The sequence below is a fragment of the Oncorhynchus tshawytscha genome, linkage group LG19, assembly GCF_018296145.1.
Source record: "Oncorhynchus tshawytscha isolate Ot180627B linkage group LG19, Otsh_v2.0, whole genome shotgun sequence".
In the NCBI taxonomy this organism is placed as follows: domain Eukaryota; kingdom Metazoa; phylum Chordata; class Actinopteri; order Salmoniformes; family Salmonidae; genus Oncorhynchus; species Oncorhynchus tshawytscha.
In genome coordinates this window covers 47067556-47077936 of record NC_056447.1, presented here as the reverse complement: position 1 = coordinate 47077936, position 10381 = coordinate 47067556, and the positions used below count along the sequence as shown (strand labels likewise).

General features: G+C 42.5%; 1 protein-coding gene across 2 annotated transcripts in view; it reads left to right on the top strand.

Moving 5' to 3' along the window:
• The window catches only part of nts (neurotensin), a 14042-nt gene extending 8928 nt beyond the window's left edge, over positions 1-5114 (top strand). For both annotated transcript variants that reach the window (XM_042301163.1, XM_042301162.1), the window contains 2 exons: positions 797-1000; positions 4648-5114. In XM_042301163.1, coding sequence (XP_042157097.1) covers positions 797-1000; positions 4648-4794 — 351 coding nt within the window. In that variant the 3' untranslated portion in view covers positions 4795-5114. The remainder of the gene's footprint in view (positions 1-796; positions 1001-4647) is intronic.
• The last annotated feature ends 5267 nt before the right edge of the window (positions 5115-10381 follow it).

Genomic DNA, 10381 nt, shown 5'->3' with positions numbered 1-10381 from the left:
CCACACGCTCAAACTAGACTATGATACAGCAGGCTTGGAGCTAGATAAGGTTAAGATCTGATCTGTTGCCATGAATTGTGAGAGGGAGCAGAAAGCACAGATATTCACACACACACACACACACACACACACACACACACACACACACACACACACACACACACACACACACACACACACACACACACACACACACACACACACACACACACACACACACACACAAACACACACACACGCACGCAAACGCATGCACACACACAGTCTTACACAGCACAGCTAACCTTGTGGGGACATACAATTCAGTCCCATTCTAAATCCTATTTTCCTTAACCCCTAACCCTAAGCCTAACCCTAACCCGTACCCTTACCCTAACCTTAACCCTGACTCTAACCCTAACCCAAAAACCTAACCTAAATTTAACCTAAACCGAAACCCTAGCTCTTAACCCTAACCCTAAACCTAAACCTAATTCTAACCCTAACACTAATTCTAACCCTAACCCTAATTCTAACCCTAAAACGAATTCTTACCCTAACACTAATCCTAACACTAATCCTAACACTAATTCTAACCTTAACCCTAAACACCCTAGAAATAGCATTTGACCTTGTGGGGACTAACAAAATGTCCCCAGTTGGTCAAATTTTTGTTTGTTTACTATTCTTGTGGGGACGTATGGTCTCCACAAGTATAGTTAAACACGTACACACACACACACACACACACACACACACACACACACACACACACACACTGTCTTAATTATTTCTTATCGTCTCCCACATGAAACAGAGCAAGCAGAACGCCCCCTACTGGCGTGTGTCCCTGGTGAATGTGTGCAGGATGGTGAACAGCCTGATAAACAGCCGGTTGTGGAGAGAACAGGTGGAGTATAACACTGGGGAGGAGCTGGGGGAGAGGCTGGCCTCCCTGCCGGAGCCCTTGGATGAGCTCCTCGATCTACAGCACATCTGCAGAGTACTGCAGCCCCGAGAGGTGAGGGACGGACACAGGGATGCATGCATACATAGTGTACACTGGGATATACAGACGCTAAGGACTGGATTCGGAGGTGTCGGAGGTGAAACTGAATTAGAGCTGTCAAATCCACAAGTGGCTCGTTGAGTTACCTTATCGCGGACACTGCCATTGTGTGCACCGAAACCACACCCGACTATAATCCAACAAATCCCATCCAGACACGTTACAAGTTCATACCCTCGAATTAGACTGACAGGCTTACAATCCTCCCATCCAAATTAACATGAAAACATGCATTAGCCTCACATCAACGGTTTGACATTTCAGAGTCATTATTTCTACCATGGATAGAGCCTACACAGTCTAGTACCATTTTGAACTTCTAGCTCAGTAGGGATAATAAGGAAGGGATTGGTTTGTGACACAACACAGCAGCCACTCCCCGATTTGTCAGCTCATACCACAGTTACACCTCCATTACCGTCAAAACATCAGCTCGATCTGATTGAATCAGGCCACATACAGGGATGACCATACCGACACCTACAATGACAGAGGCTGATACACAGCAAAGAGAGCAATTTTCCCCATTTGAATAGAAAACACACACACACTTTGCATACACACATATAGAAAACAAGCACAGGGATGAGCATTGTAGGTCTACAGAGAGCAGTGCGCACACAAAAAGACATATAAACAGGGCCACACACATATCGCTCACCCACGATGAGCATCTATCTCTGGGCCCTGCACAGCGCTAAATACCCACGATGAGCATCTATCTCTGGGCCCTGCACAGCGCTAAATACCCACGATGAGCATCTATCTCTGGGCCCTGCACAGCACTAAATACCCACGATGAGCATCTATCTCTGGGCCCTGCACAGCACTAAATACCCACGATGAGCATCTATCCCTGGGCCCTGCATCGCGCTAAATACCCACGATGAGCATCTATCTCTGGGCCCTGCACAGCACTAAATACCCACGATGAGCATCTATCCCTGGGCCCTGCATCGCGCTAAATACCCACGATGAGCATCTATCTCTGGGCCCTGCACAGTGCTAAATGCCCACGATGAGCATCCATCCCTGGGCCCTGCACAGCGCTGAACACCCCTCATTAAACACCTATCCTTCTCCTCGTCTCTTTTCTCAAGCTTCTCCATCACGTTGATGTGCACACTGGCAGCTTCTCCATCACGTTGATGTGCACACTGTCAGCTTCTCCATCCCGTTGATGTGCACACTGTCAGCTTCTCCATCCCGTTGATGTGCACACTGTCAGCTTCTCCATCACGTTGATGTGCACACTGTCAGCTTCTCCATCACATTGATGTGTACACTGTCAGCTTCTCCATCGCATTGATGTGCACACTGTCAGCTTCTCCATCACGTTGATGTACACACTGTCAGCTTCTCCATCCCGTTGATGTGCGCACTGTCAGCTTCTCCATCCCGTTGATGTGCACACTGTCAGCTTCTCCATTGCATTGATGTGCACACTGTCAGCTTCTCCATTGCATTGTTGTGCACACTGTCAGCTTCTCCATCACATTGATGTGCACACTGTCAGCTTCTCCATCACGTTGATGTGCACACTGTCAGCTTCTCCATCACATTGATGTGCACACTGTCAGCTTCTCCATCACGTTGATGTGCACACTGTCAGCTTCTCCATCACATTGATGTGCACACTATCAGCTTCTCCATCCCGTTGATGTGCACACTGTCAGATTCTCCATCACATTGATGTGCACACTGGCAACTACACAGCTCCTCACACATCATGATCAAGGTCTCTTCGCCCTGACTATACAGATGACCTGTTTTCTCATGAGTGGAAGAAAATACACTAAACACTTGTTTGAACCACAGCTGCATAAAGTAGGTACAAACCAACCATTATCTGGTGTCAAAATGATTATTATTATAACTGCGTTCCAAATGGCACCCTATTCCTTAAAGTGCACTACTTTTGACCAGAGCTCTATAGGCCTTGTCAAAAGTAGTGCACTATACAGGGGAACATAGGGTGTAATTTGTGTTTTCATGGCCTTATGCACCAGGAGTGGCTCATTACAAAGCCTATTCCCCCTCAGGAGACTGAAAAGATTTGGCATGGGTCCTCAGATCCTCAAAAAGTTCTACAGCTGCACCATCGTGAGCATCCTGACCGGTTGCATCAACGTCTGGTATGGCAGCTGCCCGGTCTCCGACCACAAGGACAGTACAGAGGGTAGTGCGTACAGCCCAGTTCATCACTGGGGCCAAGCTTCCTGCCATCCAGGACCTCTATATCAGGCGGTGTCAGAGGAAGACCCTAAAAATTGTCAAAGACTCCAGCCACCACTATAGTCATAGACTGTTCTCTCTGCTACTGCACTGCAAGCAGTACTGGAGTGCCAAGTCTAGGTCTTCAACTGGCAGCTTCATTAAATAGTACCTGCAAAACACGTCAACAGTGAAGAGGCGACTCCGGGATGCTGGCCTTCGAGGCAGAGTTCCTCTGTCCAGTGTCTGTGTTCTTTTGCCCATCTTAATCTTTTCTTTTTATTGGCCAGTCTGAGATATGGCTTTTTCTTTGCAACTCTGCCTAGAAGGCCAGCATCCCGGAGTCGCCTCTTCACTGTTGATGTTGAGACTGGCGTTTTGCAGGTACTATTTAATGAAACTACCAGTTGAGGACCTAGACTTGGCACTCCAGTACTGCTTGTCGTGCTGTAGCAGAGAGAACAGTCTATGACTACAGTGGCTGGAGTCTTTGACAGTTGAGGACTTGTTTAGGACTTGTTGCGGACTTGTGAGGCGCCTGTTTCTCAAACTAGACACTCTAATGTCCTCTTGCTCAGTTGTGCACCAGGGCCTCCCATTCCTCTTTCTATTCTGGTTAGAGACCGTTTGCGCTGTTCTGTGAAGGGAGTAGTACACAGCGTTGTACGAGATCTTCAGTTTCTTAGCATATAGCCTTCATTTCTCAGAAGAAGAATAGACTGACAAGTTTCAAAAGAAAGTGCTTTGTTTCTGGCCATTTTGAGCCTGTAATTGAACCCACAAATGCTGATGCTCCAGATACTCAACTAGTCTAAAGAAGGATGGTTTTATTGCTTCTTTAATCAGAACAACAGCTTTCAACCGTGCTAACATAATTACAAAATGGTTTTCTAAGGACCAATTAGCCTTTTAAAATGATAAACTTGGAGTAGCTAATACAACGTATCATTGGAACACAGGAGTGATGGTTGCTGATAATGGGCCTCTGCGCATATGTAGATATTCCATAAAAAATCTGACATTTCCAGCTGCAGTAGTAATTTACAACAATAACAATATATTTCTGATCAATTTGATGTTATTTTAATGGACAAAAATGTGTTTTTCTTTCAAAAACAAGGACATTTCGAAGTGACCCCAAACTTTTGAACAGTAGTGTACATGTACATATTACCTCAATTACCTCGACTAACCGGTGCCCCCGCACATTGACTCTGTACCGGTACCCCCTGTATGTAGCATCGCTATTGTTATTTTACTGCTGCTCTTTAATTGTTGTTGGTTAAGGGCTTGTAAGTAAGCATTTCACTATAAGGTCTACACATGTTGTATTCGGTGCATGTGACAAATAATATTTGATTTGATTATTCTGTTTTTCTTTACAGCTGCTTGACAACTCTCAAGAGTACCTTGACGCCGATCAAAACAGTGACAACCCGCTCAAAAGGAAATCACCGTATATTTTTAAGAGGCAAGTGAAAAACACCAAAGCTCGGAGGCCGTACATCTTGAAGCGGAGTACATTTTACTGATCCACCCCCGGGAGGAGAAAGAAAGACACTATACATTCTGTGGATATGTGACCATACGTGCTCTCTGTTGTAGTGTTATTACTGATGTTTCCGCAGTGTTTCGTCCATACAGATGATATCTCAAATCTGTGTCTGTCACTATAGGTCTCTACTCACATTCTAGGCCCAATCCTGCTCCAAAAAGAGAGGACCAATTTAAATAAAAGCATACAAAAGCAGTAAGCAAATGTGTATCTTTTGAGAGACTTTATATTTACTCTATTTGTTCACTCCATGTATTTTCTTTCCAATGTGATTAAACAATACATATTTCAAAACCACTAAGATGTGACAGTGTTTTTTCAGAACTCTAGCTGTTTATAATAGCAAACATCAGGAGACTGAAAAGATTTTGCATGGATCCTCAGATCCTCAAAAGGTTCTACAGCTGCACCATCGAGAGCGTCCTGACCGGTTGCATCACTGCCTGGTATGGCAACTGCTCGGCCTCCAACCACAAGGCACTACAGAGGATAATGAGTATGGCGCAGTACATCACTGGGACCAAGCTTCCTGCCATCCAGGACCTCTATACAGTGCCTTGCAAATATATTCATCCCCCTTGGCATTTTTCCTATTTTGTTGAATTACAACAATTTAAATAGATTTTTATATGGATTTCATGTAATGGACATACACAAAATAGTCCAAATTGGTGAAGTGAAATGAAAAAAATCACTTGTTTAAAAAATTTCAAAAAATAAATAAATAATGGAAAAGTAGTGCGTGCATATGTATTCCCCCCCTTTGATATGAAGCCCGTAAATAAGATCTGGTGCAACCAATTACCTTCAGAAGTCACATAATTAGTTAAATAAAGTCCACCTGTGTGCAATCTTAGTGTCACATGATCTGTCACATAATCCCAGTATATACACACCTGTTCTGAAAGGCCCCAGAGTCTGCAACGCCACTAAGCAAGGGGCACCACCAAGCAAGTGGCACCATGAAGACCAAGGAGCTCTCCTAACAGGTCAGGGACAAAGTTGTGGAGAAATACAGATCAGGGTTGGGTTATAAAAATATATCCAAAACTTTGAACATCCCACAGAGCGCCATTAAATCCATTATTAAAAAATGGAAAGAATATGGCACCACAACAAACCTGCCAAGAGAGGGCCGCCCACCAAAACTCATGGACCAGGCAAGGAGGGCATTAATCAGAGAGGCAACAAAGAGACCAAAGATAACCCTGAAGGAGCTGCAAAGCTCCACAGCGGAGATTGGAGTATCTGTCCATAGGACCACTTTTAGCCGTACACTCGACAGAGCTGGGCTTTACAGAAGTGTGGCTAGAAAAAAAGCCATTGCTTAAAGAAAAAAAGAAGCAAACACAAATGGTGTTCACCAAAAGGCATGTGGGAGACTCCCCAAACATATGGAAGAAGGTACTGTGGTCAGATGAGACTCAAATTTAGCTATTTGGCCATCAAGGAAATTCTATGTCTGGCACAAACCCAACACCTCTTATCACCCTGAGAACAACATCCCCACAGTGAAGCGTGGTGGTGGCAGCATCATGCTGTCGGATGTTATTCATCAGCAGGGACTGGGAAACTGGTCAGAATTGAAGGAATGATGGATGGCGCTAAATACAGGGAAATTCTTGAGGGAAACCTGTTTCAGTCTTCCAGAGATTTGAGTCTGGGACGGAGGTGCACGTTCCAGTAAGACAATGACACGAAGCATTACTGCTAAAGCAACACTCGAGTGGTTTAAGGGGAAACATGTAAATGTCTTGGAATGGCCTAGTCGAATCTCAGACCTCAATCCAATTGAGAATCTGTGGTATGACTTAAAGATTGCTGTACACCAGCGGAACCCATCCAACTTGAAGGAGCTGGAGCAGTTTTGCCTTGAAGAATGGGCAAAACTCCCAATGGCTAGACGTGCCAAGCTTATAGAGACATACCCCAAGAGACTTGCAGCTGTAATTGCTGCATAAGGTGGCTCTACAATCTATTGTGGGTGTGAATAGTTATGCACGCTCAAGTTTTCTGTATTTTTGTCTTATGTCTTGTTTGTTTCACAATAAAAAATATTTTGCATCTTCAAAGTGGGAGGCATGTTGTGTAAATCAAATGACACAAACCCCCCAAAAATACATTTTAATTCCAGGTTGTAAGGCAACAAAATAGGAAAAATGCCAAGGGGGGTGAATACTTTCACAAGCCACTGTACCAAGTGGTGTGCGAGGAAGGCTCTAAAACTTGTCAAAGACTCCAGCCACCCTAGTCATAGACTGTTCTCTCTGCCCCCGCATGGTAAGCTGTACCGGAGCGCCAAGTCTAGGTCTAAAAGTCTTCTTAACAGCTTCTACCCCCATAAGACTCCCGAACAGCTAAACCATGAATAGGGTCTGATAGAAATAACACCATTCTTCATGCACTGAAATTTACAACTTGATAAGAGATATTGATAAGAGCTAGTTAAATGACTAATCCATCTGGATAAGGGAATAGTAAATATAAATGACACTTGTTTTAGATATATTTTAACTTTTAAATCACTGGAGAAAAATGTGAAACCAGTCATGAGGCTAACTGAAGCATATCAACATATCAGCTTTCCGGCAGTAAAGAAAAAATGTACCAAAAAGAAAACAAACATGTACCTGTGTGAAAGAGAGGCTGTGATTGAATAGCAGAAAAACACAAGGTCTTATTTAATGATATGGAGTCTGAGCTGTATGAAGAGAGGCTATGATAGAGTAGCAGAAAAACACAAGGTCTTATTTAATGATATGGAGTCTGAGCTGTATGAAGAGAGGCTGTGATTGAATAGCAGAAAAACACAAGGTCTTATTTAATGATATGGAGTCTGAGCTGTATGAAGAGAGGCTGTGATTGAATAGCAGAAAAACACAAGGTCTTATTTAATGATATGGAGTCTGAGCTGTATGAAGAGAGGCTATGATAGAGTAGCAGAGGAACACAAGGTCTTATTTAATGATATGGAGTCTGAGCTGTATGAAGAGAGGCTATGATAGAGTAGCAGAGGAACACAAGGTCTTATTTAATGATATGGAGTCTGAGCTGTATGAAGAGAGGCTATGATAGAGTAGCAGAAAAACACAAGGTCTTATTTAATGATATGGAGTCTGAGCTGTATGAAGAGAGGCTATGATAGAGTAGCAGAAAAACACAAGGTCTTATTTAATGATATGGAGTCTGAGCTGTATGAAGAGAGGCTATGATAGAGTAGCAGAGGAACACAAGGTCTTATTTAATGATATGGAGTCTGAGCTGTATGAAGAGAGGCTATGATAGAGTAGCAGAAAAACACAAGGTCTTATTTAATGATATGGAGTCTGAGCTGTATGAAGAGAGGCTATGATTGAATAGCAGAAAAATACAAGGTCTTATTTAATGATATGGAGTCTGAGCTGTATGAAGAGAGGCTGTGATTGAATAGCAGAAAAACACAAGGTCTTATTTAATGATATGGAGTCTGAGCTGTATGAAGAGAGGCTATGATTGAATAGCAGAAAAACACAAGGTCTTATTTAATGATATGGAGTCTGAGCTGTATGAAGAGAGGCTATGATAGAGTAGCAGAGGAACACAAGGTCTTATTTAATGATATGGAGTCTGAGCTGTATGAAGAGAGGCTATGATAGAGTAGCAGAAAAACACAAGGTCTTATTTAATGATATGGAGTCTGAGCTGTATGAAGAGAGGCTATGATTGAATAGCAGAAAAACACAAGGTCTTATTTAATGATATGGAGTCTGAGCTGTATGAAGAGAGGCTGTGATTGAATAGCAGAAAAACACAAGGTCTTATTTAATGATATGGAGTCTGAGCTGTATGAAGAGAGGCTATGATAGAGTAGCAGAGGAACACCAGGTCTTATTTAATGATATGGAGTCTGAGCTGTATGAAGAGAGGCTGTGATTGAATAGCAGAAAAACACAAGGTCTTATTTAATGATATGGAGTCTGAGCTGTATGAAGAGAGGCTGTGATTGAATAGCAGAAAAACACAAGGTCTTATTTAATGATATGGAGTCTGAGCTGTATGAAGAGAGGCTATGATTGAATAGCAGAAAAACACAAGGTCTTATTTAATGATATGGAGTCTGAGCTGTATGAAGAGAGGCTATGATTGAATAGCAGAAAAATACAAGGTCTTATTTAATGATATGGAGTCTGAGCTGTATGAAGAGAGGCTGTGATTGAATAGCAGAAAAACACAAGGTCTTATTTAATGATATGGAGTCTGAGCTGTATGAAGAGAGGCTATGATAGAGTAGCAGAGGAACACAAGGTCTTATTTAATGATATGGAGTCTGAGCTGTATGAAGAGAGGCTGTGATTGAATAGCAGAAAAACACAAGGTCTTATTTAATGATATGGAGTCTGAGCTGTATGAAGAGAGGCTGTGATTGAATAGCAGAAAAACACAAGGTCTTATTTAATGATATGGAGTCTGAGCTGTATGAAGAGAGGCTATGATAGAGTAGCAGAGGAACACCAGGTCTTATTTAATGATATGGAGTCTGAGCTGTATGAAGAGAGGCTATGATAGAGTAGCAGAGGAACACAAGGTCTTATTTAATGATATGGAGTCTGAGCTGTATGAAGAGAGGCTGTGATTGAATAGCAGAAAAACACAAGGTCTTATTTAATGATATGGAGTCTGAGCTGTATGAAGAGAGGCTATGATTGAATAGCAGAAAAACACAAGGTCCTATTTAATGATATGGAGTCTGAGCTGTATGAAGAGAGGCTATGATAGAGTAGCAGAGGAACACAAGGTCTTATTTAATGATATGTAGTCTGAGCTTGATATAGAGAGGCTATGATAGAGTAGCAGAGGAACACAAGGTTTTATCTAATGACATGGAGTCTGAGCTTGAAAAAGAGAGGCTATGATAGAGAACACAAGGTGACATGGAATCTGAGTGCTGACCAGTTTCATGGGCTTGGTAGCCAGAAACGGAGACAACTTGCCTACTAATTGGCACGCGGTTATGAGGTTACAGCAGGGCCTGAGCCTATGTTTAAACTTTTTTTAAGGTACAGTGTTAGAAAGGTGTGTTACACTGTAGGTGTTAAAACTGTGTTAAAATTCTTAAAATACAAAAAAGTGATAGTGTTGAATAGTGTTTGTGAAATAAAAATCAACAAAAAATCAGTTTTAAAAAGGTGTTGGTCAATGTTTCCTCAATTTTTTTTGTCACTGAGCAAATGTCAGGTTTGCTGAGTGCCAACTTGAACCTTCTGTTTACTGTGAACACTGAGGCTGTACCTGCTTTAAAGTTAGTTTTAAGAGTGGTAAAGTAGGCTACTGTGGCAATTTGATCATAATGCATGCCTACCTGAGTGACCTACCATCAAAAACAATGGAGAAAATGCATCCCATAACATTTTAATATGGAAATAGCTGTTCTATCTTTCACCCTTACAGCAGCAACCAATGTGTGGTATTCAATGTAGGCCTACATTCCATGACACCTTTGAAAAAAACATGCAGGGTGTCACGCCCTGACCTCAGAGATCCTTTTTATGTCTCTAATTTTGTTTGGTCAGGCGTGAGTTGGGGTG